A 16,036-nucleotide genomic window follows, 5' to 3' on the forward strand; every position below is an offset into this window, starting at 1 on the left:
TGTTACGCTAGAAGAGTCAGAGTTTGGGACGGAGTCTTTTACCCTCTGGAGTGTTACCGGAGTTTCTGGAGTGCTCAAATAAACGGGCCTTTTTTCCGAACGCTCCTCTGGTCTCCTGCTTGTGAGGAATTCATTACGATATCGTAACATAGCTTAGATTTCTAAATAAACATTCACCTCGTCGCTAGATAGACCTACTCCTGAAAAACTCGTGCGCTTTTTGTCCCTACGAGGCCACCGTCATGTACCCGACGGGAGGGGTGAGCGAGTGAGCCCTGCAATCTAGAATTTGACCACTGATGTCACTGTTTTCAACCCATTTTACACACTGGCCCTTTAATATAAAATACATAGACAATTTCCAGTTCCATGAGGCATGTAACACTTCCACTTAATCCCTTGATACACGCTTCTGAGGTGGCTGAATTATCCAAAGAGAGAGCAAGTCCACACTAAGACAATGGAAAAAATGTGAATTTTTGGAAGCGCTTTATTTTAAGATCCTTGTAATAAGCGTTAGTTAATATGTAATAAGGTGCTTATAACTCCTTATAAGATGCTTATTAACATTATTAAATGTTTAATAAGACTATATAAGTGTTAATAATAGCATTATAAACATGTTAATTGTTAGATTATAAGACATTTATAAGCACTTATAAGAAACTTTTAAACAGTTTATAGACTGCTTAAGAACGTTAAAAGCCTTGAGTTTCTTACAATTATTTATAATAGCATTACAAACACATTTATTGAGTTTAACTAACTTACATATTATGTCATTGTTAAACCTTTACTAAGATTTTTTTGTTGCTTTATTAAGAGTAAAACATACTTTATTATGCATTTATTAACAGTAAACTATGCACTTATTAACAGTTAACTATGCTTTTTTGCAGCTACCGGATCTAAAGCGAGAACAGTGCCTTATTAAGCTTAATAAATCCTTTATTATGCACTTATTAACAGTTAACAATGCTTTTTGCAGCTCCCCATTCTGGAATGAGCACTACATGTGGTAAAGGTTGATAAAACGTGAAGAAACAATTGCATAACAATATAATGTTTCAGCGGTGAAACACAAAAACACACTTTAACACAGCTTTTTTGAAAATTTGGTTGTTTTTTTTTAGTTGTCATCATTTATGCATGAATTGCAGCCACAAAGAGAACATTTTATAAAACATTGCCTAAAACAGGCCGTTGAAAATAAAAATAGAAAAGTACAATCATTAATACTTTCAACATTGAGGTACATTATATATTGTAAAACACATTCTGAAAATGTGATTTAAAACATCAGTAATCACATCCACAAAAAAAGTGCAACTGTAACATAAAAACTGAGGTAGGTTTTAATTTAAAAACCTATATAGCATGCTGCCCCACATTGATTCCAGTGTGCATTCATTAAAGACTGGATTGCATTTATTTAAAATAATAAAGAAAGAAAAATAACACAAAACAATTACACAAGTACTCCTTTCTAGCATAGACTGTAAAAAGTGGACGTAACTACCATGACATCACCCATTGGTTTGTAACATAAAATCTGAGGTAGGTTTTAAATTTTTTTTAAAAAACCTTCAAAAAAAATTCCATTAAACAATGTTTAAAGATTTTGCCTAGCAGCTGCTCTTTGGAACTGTCTTTCAACATGGAGGAAACATAGGCAATCTCTCTCCCTCTCCCTCTCTCTCTCTCTCTCTCTCCCTCTCTCTCTCTCTCTCTCTCTCTCTCTCTCTCTCTCTCTGTCTCTCTCTCTCTCTGTCTCTCTCTCTCTCTCTCTCTCTCTCTCTCTCAATGCATGAGGTTAGACATGCTGTCTCTGGGAGCTTTGTACAATATTCTAACTGGCCTAAATAAACAATTTATCAGTATTTCCCATTTTTGCTGTGCAAAAGTTTTGTGTGAAAACAATATATGGACACATGTCCTGCATAAAGGCTGGTTGAGTTCAGTGATTGGAGAAAATATAAGCCTGGGCTATTAATTGAAGTTTTACAGTAATCATAAGAGTGTATGTTCCGCGACATCATGCTCTCAGTGACCCTTTTCACCCCCTTGTGTGTGTGTGTGTGTGTGTGTGTGTGTGTGTGTGTGTGTGTGTGTGTGTGTGTGTATGGATGGCTACACACATAGGCCTACGCTACAGATGTGTGTGTCCCTCTGTCTCGCCTGCCTCAAATCATTGTGGAGACAAAGGAGGACCTGATTGAGAACAGACTAACCGGTGAGTGCACTGCAGAAAACAATTTTAATGGTGTTAACATGAAGTAGACTCAGTCTTGATAATGTTAATAATGCTTGATGTGATTCATTGTCAGTATAAAGCCTCTAGGTGCATTATTTGTGACCTATGAATGTGTCATAATTACATTGATTAATTGATGTGATTACATTACAATCAGTAATGACTGTTAGCTGAGTAAAAGTTGGATCCTTGATACTGATTATTATTATATGATTAAAACTGAATAGTTTATCAAATGATCAGATCAGATGCTTTCTTTAATTGTCTGGATACAGTCATTCAGAATGACCTTTGAATAATTATAAGTACTGGATAAGTACAGTGCAAGATAAATGTTCTCCTGTTGCCAGTCAAGTAATTAATTTTTCACAAATAAGCAACATTTAAAAACCAAATGAAAAACCTCATGTTGAGGTGGTTGTAGTGTGGCATGCAGGTTTTGGAGTTTTATACAGCTTGTAGCAGATACAAAATAAGTTGATTAGGTTAGTAATGAATAAATCTATTACTACTACAGCTGTTGGCAAAAGCGACATTGTTGCTATATCCACAGACTGGACTCAGTAATGTCAGTTACCCAGTAAGATCTACCTAAACCTTGCCACTGTGAGCTACCATAAGCTACTGGTCATATCTGAACAAGTAAGACTGTAACAAAAAAACATCAGAGAGGTTTTATTTGTATGCCACTGCACGGTCATAGGTCAAAGGTCAAGGTCACTGTGACCTTTTCTGTCTCATTCTTGTGCATATGATATCTCGCGAGTTCCTTGAGGAAATTACTTAAAATTTGGCACAAACATTCACTTGGACTCATGAAGTGATAAGATTTTAGTTGTCGAAGGTCAAGGTCACTGTGACCTTGTCTCTCTCATTCTTGTGCATGCGATATCTATAAACAGCTTTAGGGAATTTCTTAATTTGGTACAAATGTCAACTTACTTTTGTGAACACGGAGGGGGATTTCTTTAAATTTGACACAAACATCCACTAAGAATGAGGAATAAACTGATTAGAATTTTGTGGTCAAAGGTAAAAAGTCTGTGTGTGTGACCTCACAAAATATGTTTTGGCCATAACTCCATAAATATGATGCTAATTCGGACAAAACTTCATACCAGTGTCTAACAGGATAAAATAATGAAGTGATTAGATTTTATAAAAGGTCCAAAAGGTCAAAGGTCAACTTCACTGTGACATCATAATGTTCTGCATAAAACACTTTTCTGGCCATTATTCAACATCATAACTAACATGATTTGGTGAGGTGCTTAATTGGTGACACTAATTTTGGGTGTCCATCTTGAAACTGTGCTGATTGTATAGATCTGTGTTGCAGGGGGGAAGATGTAGGTTAAGCATCCATGTTTTCACAGACAGGGATGTAAACTGTAAGAGAAACTTGACTGGTGGTTAGAGGCATACAGCCGCAGAGTGGTTATTCTTGTTTATTTTATTTCAAGGTAAAAATTATAAATAAATATGCATCCAGGCCTCCCAAATGGCCTCCTCCTTACCATCCTTAAACTTTGAATAGTTTGTTTATTGAAAAAAGGGCACAAGCCTTGAGCTGTCTTCCAGGTTCATGAAGAAACAAATAATCTTAGAGTATTGAACTAAGAATGGGTTGTTTTTACTGCTGACCAAAATGTGTTATTTCTTCCTTCAAAACTTACATATTGAATGTGCATTATCACACAAAATATAACAATGTTATTGCAAAAAACTAAAAAGACAGCTGACCTAACACAGTACAAAAGCAGTACAGATATATCATAAGAAAAGGGACGGAGTAAGAAATTAAGATACAAATTATATTGTAAATATCCACAGGAATGAGTGTGAATGCTATCCTCCTTGCCTCTAGGTCCCATAGCGGGTCACGTGGGTGATGGTAACTTCCACTGTTTAATGGTGGTGGACCCCAGTGACCCAAAGGAGCTGCACAGGGTCCACCTCTTCACTGAGAGACTGGCCAGGTAATGTGTCTCTGAACCTCTCACCTTTCTTTGTCCTCTGACAGAACTTTTCTCTGTGAAATTACTGTATGAATTATTGCCCACTATACTGAAATTGGAATCCAGTTAAAAAATATTGTCCTCCTTACTTGACACATTTGGCAGTGATGGAGCAGGGGGGTTGGCAGATTCTGGGGCTCCTGCTCCAGAGCCCTGAATTTTATAGGTTGTAAAATACCTTCAATTTTGTGTCATTTTCAGTTTTTCTGACATAACTGGCAAATCAGTGGAGCAAAAGTTCTATTACTTCTATTAACAACACCACATTCTTACACTACCTATGTTATGTAACTATAACACTAGTAATATCAGACAGTTATTGCCTCTTTTTTGGCAGCATGAGTGAAAATTAGTCATCCTTTACATTTGTAGTGTTCTAGTCCCAAAATGTTGAACACAGTCGCAAAGCAATTAGATATAAAATAGGATGTACGTTCTATATGATCATTTTACCTGCTAAGACCACTGGTATTGTTTTCATCTCATGAGTGTGTATGCATGTTTGGCCATGTCATCATCCAGATTGCTCAAACTGTAGCAGGAACTACCACAAATACAATTTTGAGTAACTTGCCAGGTGTTTATATGTCTGTTGCTGTCTGTCTGTTGAGAGATTTTGTCAACTCAAAAACTTAACAGATGTGTAGTTACTGTAAGATCAAAATGGAGGTCAGTTTTGAAGATGGGTGTGGTCAGAGCAAGAGGGAAGAAAGTAAAGAAGGGGCCATTGGCCCCCTCTACTTCTGAGGTGATCCCACCACAAGATGGGCTCTAGTTTTTCTTGGCAATAATCATGTTTTTCCCAAAATTATATTATCTCAAATGACTTGGAAAAAAGTGCATATACCTGGGGGAAAACATTCCCCCCCGCAGGAGCATGCCCTGGACCCCCCCTAGGTTTGGGCGTCCTGAATGTTTACATCCGGCTCCATCCCTGATTCACTGCACAGTCTTCCCAGTTAACATCATCATAGCATTTGACCATGCAGGAAAACATATGGTGAAAGTCCAGATATTTACGTACTGAATTCAATTCTTTATACCAGCATCAGTGCAGACCTGATGATGGGCCTGATGGGGCGGCAGTAGCTCAGTGGGGCAGCAGTAGCTCAGTCCATAGGGACTTGGGTTGGGACCCGGAGGGTTGCTGGTTCAAGTCCCCATCTGGACCAAATGCGGAGCGTGGACTGGTGGCTGGAGAGGTGCCATTTCACCTCCTGGGCACTGCCGGGGTACCCTTGAGCAAGGAACTGAAACCCCCAACTGCTCGGTGCGCCTGACCACATTACTGCTAACAGTAATAATGGCTAATTAATTGGAGTGGTTAGTGTTTGGAAACACAAATACTAGGAATGCACTGATATGGATTATTTCAACTAATATCCATAACTGATAATTTCACATTTTTGAAGTGTATAACCTGAGATGTAGTGAGACAATACGGATAATTTAATATCCCATAGCTCTGACCTAACCAAATCAACATGAAATCAGTATTGCTAACACAACAAAAACAAAGAGCTTATATACACTACACAGTTTTGAAAGTGAAATTCTTTCCCATTCTTGCTAGATATATGACTATAGTTGTTCAACATTCCGGGGTCTCTGTTGTTATATTTTGTGCTTTTTAATCTTCCAAACATTTTCAGTGGGAGTCAGGTCTGGACTGCAGGCAGGTCAGTCTAGTACCTGCACCGTTTTACTACAAAGCCACGCTGTTGTAACACATGCAGAATGTGTCTCATTGTCTTGCTGGAATAATGTCGTTTGGATGGTAGCATATGTTGCTCCAAAACCTGTATGTACCTTTCAGCATTCATGGTGCCTTCACAGATGGGCACTAACACACCTCAATACCATCACAGATGCTGGCTTTAAACTTTGAGCTGGTAACAATCTGGATGGTCCTTTTCCTCTTTAGCACAGAGCACACAACGTCCATGATGGACTCTTCAGACCACAGCACACTTTTCCACTTTGTGTCAGTCCATCTCAGATGAGCTCAGATCCAGAGAAGTCAGCGGTGTTTCTGGATGTTGTTGATATATGGCTTTGACTTTGCTTGGTAGAGACTGAACTTGCATTTGTAGATGCTGCGATAAACCGTTTACTGACAATGGTTTTCTGAAGTGTTCCTGAGCCCATGTAATAATATCCTTTTCACAGTCATGTTGGTTTTTATTGCAGTGCAGCCTGAGGGGTCAAAGGTCATGGCTATTTCATACTGGTTTTGAGCCTTGCCCCTTACGTGCAGAGATCTCTGCAGATTCTCTGTATCTCTTGATGATATTATCAATCGTAGATGGTCAAATCACTAAATTCTTTATAGACATGCTTTGAGAAACATTGTTGGTATATTGTTGGACTATTTGCCAACACAACTTTTACAAAGTAGTTAACCCAATGAGCCTGAACGTCATATATATATATATGTGTGTGTGTGTGTGTGTGTGTGTGTGTGTGTGTCAGAATATGTCTATTTCCAATTTGCTATGGTGAGATACATGTAAAAATGTAAGAATTTAGTTACACAGATTTGTTTTTTCATTGATATAAAATTAATGATGGCAAATCTGGATAGCCCAGATTTTCCTGGGGGAAAAAAAGAAGATATAGCATGTGTATGTAGCCTTTATAATGACTATGATATGAGCTTAAAAGTAAAGGCAATAAAAATACCCCAAAAAGTCCTAGGGCCTATAGAGTTAAACTTGCACCATCCTTAATTGTGAACAGCTGAGCCTTTCTCAGATGACAAATGCATCAAAATCAGAATGAGTGTATATTTACAAAAAAACAAAAAAATATATCAGTTTGAAGATGTGCAAAACCGAAAGAAAACCATTAGTGAAAACATTATATTTATTTTCATATACTTTCAGATAACACATTTATGTGCAAAATTTCAAAAGCCTTTTGTACTGAATAGCAGAAGAATTGCTGAAAGCCTCAGGTATTTGTTTTTAGCTTTATGAAAGATATTGTGATATTAGCATGTTTAACTTAACATGTTAAAGTTAAAGGCAGGGGCTACAACACTACAGCACTGAATAAACACTTAAGTGAATTAATGTGTTTTTTTTTCACTCCAGGCGAGCCTTGGCCATGAATGGTACATGTACAGGGGAGCACGGAGTGGGCTTAGGAAAGAGAGCACTATTGTGTGAAGAGATGGGACCCATGGCTGTCCAGGTCATGCAGACACTCAAGGATGGCCTCGACCCAAAGAACCTGATGAATCCTGGGAAAATTCTTCAGCCGAGACAACTATAAAGATCTTGAGCCTGAGGGGGAGTCACTAATCACAGAGAATCTCATCATCGCCATTCATGGCTTGATCACAGATTAATGTCACAATGTTATGGCATTTTTAGAGCACATTGCACAGGAAGTATTTGCTGTAAAAACAGGACGTCTGGATGAGACAAACAGGGACAGATCACTCAAGTGAAAACTGATATCAGTACGAAGACATGTTATGTAACATGGGGCATGTGGGATTGTACATAAATCTGATGGTTTTATTGTTAGTGCATCTGCCTTCTAATGCACCATGTGGTCACCAAAGGGACAATTAATCCCAAAATCAAAAATACATATTTTCCCTCTTACCTGTAGTGCTATTTATCAACCTAGATTGTTTTGGGGTGAGTTGCGTAGTGTTGGAGATATTGGTCCTCTCTCCAATATAATGGAACTGGATGGCACTCGTTTTGTGGTGCTCAAAGCAGCAAAAACTAGATTTAAAAACTCAACAGCAATGTCTCTTTCCAGAAATCATGATCCAGTTAGGGACTATTCCTTATTTAAAAAGGGGGAGGGGATGGTGCAAAAGGAGGGAGGCATGTCAAACAATATTTTTAAGCACTGGGGAGAAACTTAGAATAGCTCTGTTTTGTATTTATTTTATTACCAATAAATAAAGAAAACGTGCCTTCCGAACCAGAAACTGTAAAAACATAAATTGTCTTTGAATTTTCAAATTTCCGATCGTTCTTGAACACATCATGTGTGATGAATATTTCCGGCAGGGGGGAAAAAAACAAAACATTACCAAGTCTGAGTTTAAAATTGTGATATTTCATTAAAATCACTTTATTCTACGTCTCATTTAAAATTTGGCCAAAAATTAATTGTTTGCATGAACTAACAGGCATGCATGACAACTGTGAAAAAACGAAGCCTTTTTCCACTCCAGGATTTAGTCTTCAACTTTTCACTTTTAACTTTCAGAAATCAAAGGGTAAGTTTTAAAAATCTAATTACTAATTGATGGTGATTGATGGTCATGCATTTTGTACCTTAGGGAGGCTCAAGAAAAAATATTTGGGGTCGAAAAAAACCCCCAAAGTCACACATAAGCCACCCATCTCCTCTGATAAATAAGGACAGTCCCTTTCTCAAGATAATCCACAGACCATGTGAGCAGTTTAATGTAGGAACTGTTTTCTTTCTACCAAATTACACCCGCCATCCATATCACATGCAGATAAAAGCATGCATTTACTCATGGTGGTCCTGACAGCGTGAAATGTAAACCATCCTCCTCAACTGAGCTGTAATGTTAGCTAGGTCAGTGAGCAAGCAGATGAGCTGGTGTGATCTGTCACTTTAATAATACCCTCTTTTTCAGGTTGGAAAACAATACGTATCTGATCTAAGTGAATCAAGAGCACTTCATGCTAACACTATGTATATACAAGAACTTGTATTCAAATGAGGATCGCTGATAATAATTGCTTGTTCCCTTTTAACTGCCAATAACAATAGCAAAATAAACAACCAGCAATTGAATCATTTCAACCTGACATTGGTTTTTTGTTTGTGCATATTGAGATAAATGATTATTTATAAACAAGCAAAAATACAAATCATTGCAGATTTGCTACTTTCCCCTGTTTTATATTTCTGTCAGCGAGCCAGGCCAGCTGCTTCCCCCCGCTTCTAGTTTGGAAGTATGCTAAGCTAAGCTAACTGTCTCCTTGGTCCAGCTTAACATTTAATGGACAGCTATGATATCTAACTCTGGAAAGAGTGAATTAGTGTATCTTTGCACAGTTTGGGTAACTGTTCCCACTTCCTAAAACAAGTTCTCATGTCACACATTACCACCTGGAAAAGGCGATGTCAGGCACTGGGTGCCACCCTTGTGCCTCCTCTGTGCCAACTTTAAAGTTCGCAGAGGCAGGTTGTGTCTGAGTTTGCTAAGCAACCATAACCAGCGCTGAATCAGAGCCTACTCACTAGAAATTCTGAGTGCAGAGCTGATCATCTTCCAGGATTGTTTTGTGAGTGTGTATTATGCCTAAAAAATGTCCATTGTGTGTCTTACACTTATGTAGGAGAGATGGTGGGCCCTTTTGCATATCTGTGCCCAGGGGCCCAGTGTTTCATAATCCACCCATAGCAGCAGCTGGTATCCAACAATGAGCTGTTAAATGATCCCAACAATCTCAAATCAACACAGAAATAGCTTTAGTCTGATGATAAACTTGTTAAAGGCTGACCTAACATTACAAAACATATAGATAAAAGTCTGATGACATTCCAAAAGGATGTGAACATTCTAATGACCATGTATGTACAATGCATCATTAAATTAATTTTAAAAAATCATTGCCTTCAAAAAATACTCTAGATGCTTCACGCAGTTGAAAATCTGGAATGTAGTCCAGTTCTTGTATTGTTGCATTGTTGCAGCCCCCTAAAGGTGTCCCAAACTTACAAGCCCTGCTCTATAATTTAAAGTAATCATGTTACCTTAGAAAAACTGGAGAGTGAAATGTTTTCAGAATCTTTCATCCATGATTAAAGATTGTTAGTTGGAAATCTTGAACTCAGTCCGGTTTCATTAAAATATGTTGACTATAACAGAAAAAGGGTACCAAAAAAATGAAAGGGGTAAATACAGTTCACATTGTTAAAAATCTGGAATACAGTCCAGTTATCTTCAGTTATGCTGACAATAACAAAAAAGGTATAAAAGAAGAAAATGAAAAAGGTAAAGATAATTTACATCATTAAAACTATGCAATCCAGTTTTGTTTCTGTATTGGTTGATTAGCTGAGAATAAAAAACTCAAAAGAAAACCCAACTCATACTCTAAAGGTATTTTCCAATATGCTGCGGTGAGTCAAGATTTTCAACTGTGAATGTATAGGACCAGCTGAGTATTACAATAACAATAACATAATAATAATAATAATAATAATAATAATAATAATAATAATAATAGAAAATAATATCAATGTGATGACATCACATTCTGAAAGGATACGAACATTTTAATGACCATATATGGACAATGCATCATAAAATTAATTAATGGGAGCTTGGAGGTGTGACATCATTTGGGACCCAACAGCATTTTTTTCCTCTGGGTTCCCCAGTAGGCTATGGCTGACCATAAAACTCTGTGAAACTGACAATGCAGTCAATACATATATATGATTTGTTTCTGCCATTTTAGGAAGATCTCTTTTCAGTTCAACAGTTATTGAAAATATGTAAAATAAGGAAATTAACACTATGCTTACCACATCCTAATATCAACAATATACCGCTGCTATTAACATTATCTGTAAATATGAGCCAGTGACTACTCATGCATCTTTACAAAGTGCAGGAACAGGACAGCAAGCATTTCAACTGGCCCAACTGATCCTAACAGAGGAGGCTGCCGCCCCACCTAATGGTAAATGTCCAGCAGATGGCGATCTAGTACAACCTGTAAGTCAGAATTTGTCCCTGTTCACAGTTTTAAGGAACTGGTTAACTGGAGCCAGGCAACTAATTTCCCCCTGGGGCCTCTGATCAAGTTATGGTACTGTGATCAGCAGACTTTTACATATAAAAGCAAAATTATAAAATAATACAAACAAAATGACACAAATTAATATAATTTCATGAGAGCAGACAGAATTTCACACTCGTAATTTTCAGATTGGTTTGCTGATGCATCTGGCAGTGGATCCATTAGGAGTGAAACAATCCATCGATGTGGATCGATATATTGATAAATTGATCAGCGATCTAATGTCATTGATGCAAAGTGAAAACATTGATCCATATTGTTTTTAAAGTCTGTGCCACCATCAAACAGTGCCAGGCAGGTAATGACAAGCAGCCAAGGGGAAGACAATCAGGCTAACGTTATTTATTTGGGAATAAATCAGCAGTGTGGAAAAATTTTGATTTCAGGCAGAGCATAGTGTATATAAACAACACTGTTAAGAGATAAAACACAACGCAACATTAGCTGCCTGGGTGGGGCATCTCATTCTGCTAACTTCTTACTACAGCAACATCAGCCGCTCTGTTTGTAAACAATGTTGGCCTAGTCAAGTGCTGGGATTTGTTATTTACGTGACAACGCCTGAATGCAACACAGGCTCTGCTTCATTGAGTGTGTGTACAGTGCCATGCTGTGGGTTCGGGCCAGGCTCGGTTATACTTAGCTGTAGCTGGTACTATGCTCCTCTAGTGTTTCTGCCAATTCGTTTCTGTGCCTCGCTCATGTATGATGCCTGACAGGAGCTTCCATGTTGTGCAGAGATAGGTTATTGGTCTGTAGTTGGATGGGATGGTTCCCTTCTGGAGGTCTTTTATGATCAGGACTGTCCTGCCTGTGTCAGCCATTCTGGGTGGGTTCTTTCCCTTAGCAGCTGGGTCATCTGTGCTGCTAGGCGTTCATGGAGTGCAGTTAGCTTCTTCAGCCAGTATGTATGGATCATAGCAGGGCCCGGTGCTGTCCAGCTCTTCATCTTTGACACTCTTTCCTTGGTGTCTGCCACTGAGATGGTTACTGGTTCTTGTTCAGGGAGATTGACAGCGCATACACCAACTCAAGCTCATAGCCTACCTTTAGATAGATAACGATGGCGGAGAGAACCAAACGGTCAAAAGCTGGCTTTACAAAAGTGTGGATTTTATTTGTGTATTTTTCAGATACTTCTAAATACATGAATTTAACCATAATTATAGCCTGGGCTAGGTGCGTGGGATTTCCCCCCCTCTGGTCTATATATCCATAGTGATTAATGTTACATCACCATATAAAATACCTAGAATACCTAATATTTTTACTTGTAGGCTAGATTTGTTTATATATGCTACAGTGATTTGTTTTCCACAGAGCTCTACGGTGCGAGCATTTTACTGCATTTGCGACTAAAAATTGTTTTGTGCAAGTAAAAGAAATCATTCAGGAGCCCGCTGTGCGAGTACAGATTTCAACCAGCAGCAGGCAAATCCTGTCGGTTGTGTGTTGAACAGGGGTCACAGACACAGACAGGAATACGTATTCCTGTCAAATACGGCGGCCATAGTGCTCCGCGGCACAAGATAACGGCTTACTGGCGACGGAGGAGCCTGGCTCCAGGTCCAATGTTTTCCTCTTTGTTGGTGTCATGACTGTCCAGAAGTACCTGAACAGCCGAGCCATGGCAGCACACAGATATGTGATGTGTCAGAGGGGAAACGAGCCGTTCACATTACTCTCTTTGTGGCAGGTAACGGCCCACAAACCTCACCACACTTTAGGGACTGTTCATTACTTATGAAGGGACTTGTCAGGGGAGGAGGGTGGCTGGTTGATTTTTATTTTATTTATTTATTTTATTTTGATCCCCCCTATGTTAATCACTTATTGATGCTGTTTTTGAAGTATGAATAAGTCAATAAGTAATTTATTCCATTGAAATATCATTGATGTATTATAGAAAAGTGATTTATCTTTTTATAAATGACAAAAGGCACATCTGCCTCATTTTTGCTGTGGTATCGTGATACTACTCAGAACCGTGATACTTTCACTGGTATCGTACCGTGGGTCCCAATTTTGGTACCGTGACAACACTATTATTTTATGTATTTTACATTTCAAGTTGTAAAAAGTAAAATGTTTTGTTAAAAAACTATTTTGTTGCATAATGAGAATTGAGAAAATAAAGCAATTTATGTTCTTAATTTGTTTTTTTCTTCCTCAAAAAGTATCGATAAGAGTACCGTTAAAATACCGGATCGATAAGAGTAGTAGTACCGTTAAAATCTTAACAATACCCATCCCTAGGATTTACTGTTGTTGTACTGTGAATCAGCTTATTGGTCTTGGTGATGGTCCTTGTATGGTATTTAGGGCAGCATTCATTTACTGCCTACTACTGCACAACAGACCAGATGGTAGCAGATGTAATGACGAAACATGCAACAAAATTTGTTGATTAAGTCTGCAAAGTTAATGTTTGGAGATTAACCATGTATGTGAACATTTACATAACGCGGATAGAAAACTTCACAATGTGTTTTCTTTGAGAAGATAACAATGTGAAATCAAGTGGGGATCCTGGCATATATTAAGTGTGTCCTCAATTATGATGATTAACTTTTATTTTGTATTGTCACACAGCAAGGTGTCAGTAAAGTTTTCCCCTTCCTGTGGGAGATCCAGTTGGGCAGAAGTGATGCCACACAATATGTTTATTCCCCACAATTAGGCATGCCAGAATTACTGTACAATTCATCTCTGCTAACATGGGACCCTTTTGAACCCCCAGTTCCTCACAGTTTGCAGTGTGTATATATCTTGTTGCCTTTATATCACATACAGTGAACACTGCAAACAACATGATAGCTTTATGTGCACAGTAACTTCAGTCTCATAATCTAACCAGGACCACTATTCTGGAATCCTGCACCAAGTATGTCTGCCAGCTTATAGAACTTTAATTTAACACTAAGGTAATAACTGGCACGGACCATGTAAGCATGATGTAAACTAAGCTTAAAGGTTGAGTCTGCGATTCTGGAGAGATATTGTTGATATCAAGCAGCAGCCCCCAGGGCTGAAAAGAGAGGCCAAGCAAAGTGCCTGTAAGAGCTAAAATATATATTTTGCTTATGTTTATTGTTTATTTGTATGTATGCACACGTATGTCACATCCGGTGGTTGACACATGGGTGTGGTTTAAGTTATTTAACCGGGCATTTAAATGCCTGGTGGGAATGGAGACAATTGGGTTGAGTGAGCTCTGATATTTTCTGTTGACTGTCACATCACGGATCACTGCATTGTAAGTCTTTCTTTCGTTTGCAAAACAAAACTTATAAAACTGTCAAGTGGACTGATTCAATGAAGGAACGAGTCACAGATGCAAGCCCACTTAAGCCTCTCAGCGGCTTTTTTATTGATAGCAGTCGCTGCAGTGCCAAAAACTGCAGTTTTTTGAAAGGCCACTTGAAGCTGGCTTCACAAGGCAGTCAATCCCCATATATCCCTATGTTAAAATGCCCAACTTTACAGCAGAAATAAACATGTTTACAGCCTGGTACAAAAAAAAATTCAACATTCATGACAACTGTATAGAGGGTGAAATTTTATATTCTCCCATTTACATATTATAAAGGCTTACAATTCTTGCATAAATAAGGGCGGCCGCTTTCAGTCCAGTGATAGTGAGACTCATTTACTTTTTTTTTTAGTTTCTGATGTGCTCTTTCCTGAAGGCATGAACTGCAATCTCCACCAAGGGTAATTACGCTATCTTAACACTTGCTTGCCAGTAGAACAGAATCATGCATGCCTGTTAATAGGCATGCAGGGTATGTAATATTTTATTTCCTTCTGTTAGTGCTGGTGTGACAGGGACAAATCAAAGGCCTGGAAGGAGGTAATAGGTGCTGTTAACTCTGTGTCCTCTGTTGTAACAACCATCCATGAAGTTAAACAAAAATGTTTCGATATGAAATTTGATGCAAAAAATAACCCAACAAAAAAAAACAGCTTAGCTTAGTGATTGGTCAGTAACATGGGTCTCACAGTCTCACCATTCAACCAGAAGATACATTTGTGGAGGTCTCTCTCATGACTGATTAAACCTTTGAACCCTGAGCAACTTGGTAAGAAATGTCCCACAAATTGCAAGAAAATAATAGATTTTTAAAAAGTATTTGAAAAATTAAAAACCAGGGAAAAAAGAAAAAAAGCTAGGGAAAACTATATTCCTAATTATTATTACATATTTAAATTATGGTACAGAATTATAATAATTTTTAAGCACTTTTCCAGGTCATTTCCTTGCTTGATTGTTTTTGATTTTCCTTCTAACTAATTTTCTTGTTTTGAATTTTCTTTCTTTACTAATTTCTTGTAGTTATTTGGGGTCATTTATTCTTTCGTTGCTCATTGCCTTCTTCCCATGTTTTTGAAAGAAATCAAGGTAATATGCTCAGGTTTCAAAAGGTTAAAGTGGGAACAGGATGCCAAAAATGTAGAAAACACATGTATTAAGTCGATTTAAATAACGTATTCACATTTTTATGAAACCTAATCTGAAGCCTGAATCTGTTGTCAACTAATTTAACTAAATGTGTTATATTTCTAATCTTTGACATGTTTAACTTACGTGTTTCAAACGCATCTGCAAATTATGAACATAACAGAGCACAATACGAATTAAAACTGTAATTTCTAACAGTGACGACGAGCAATATTCAATAGCCTATATTTATTTCCACAAGCACGACGAGCAGTCAAAGGAGGTGTAGATGATTTTTTTTATTAGAGTCTACAAAAAGCAAGTAGCTACTAATATATTGATGAATGCCGAATTTCACTAAATTTCCTTCTGCCAACTGTTTACACACAAATTCATTATGCTCACAATTCCTGAATGAGACCCATTATTTTTAGTCTATGGTTGATATTCATTTGATGTTCAGCATGTTCGCAATCAGTCAAACCACTTTAAACTAATTGCCACC

The 16,036-nt window shown here is 37.8% G+C and overlaps 1 protein-coding gene across 2 annotated transcripts in view; it reads left to right on the forward strand.

Annotated features, from left to right (window-relative positions):
* ldhd (lactate dehydrogenase D) overlaps positions 1 to 9,359 on the forward strand; it is a 30,633-nt gene extending 21,274 nt beyond the window's left edge. Inside the window, exons 9-12 of one of the 2 annotated variants that reach the window (XR_007571775.1) lie at positions 2,143 to 2,233; positions 4,122 to 4,233; positions 7,368 to 7,627; positions 7,659 to 9,359. Coding sequence is in view for 1 of the 2 variants with exons in the window: in XM_050072260.1 (XP_049928217.1) it covers positions 2,143 to 2,233; positions 4,122 to 4,233; positions 7,368 to 7,548 (384 nt within the window). In the remaining variant the exon portion in view is untranslated. Of the gene's footprint in view, positions 1 to 2,142; positions 2,234 to 4,121; positions 4,234 to 7,367 lie in introns of both variants that reach the window. The other variant, XM_050072260.1, reaches the window with a different exon arrangement.
* The last annotated feature ends 6,677 nt before the right edge of the window (positions 9,360 to 16,036 follow it).

Source organism: Epinephelus moara, chromosome 20 (genome assembly GCF_006386435.1).
Source record: "Epinephelus moara isolate mb chromosome 20, YSFRI_EMoa_1.0, whole genome shotgun sequence".
NCBI lineage: Eukaryota > Metazoa > Chordata > Actinopteri > Perciformes > Serranidae > Epinephelus > Epinephelus moara.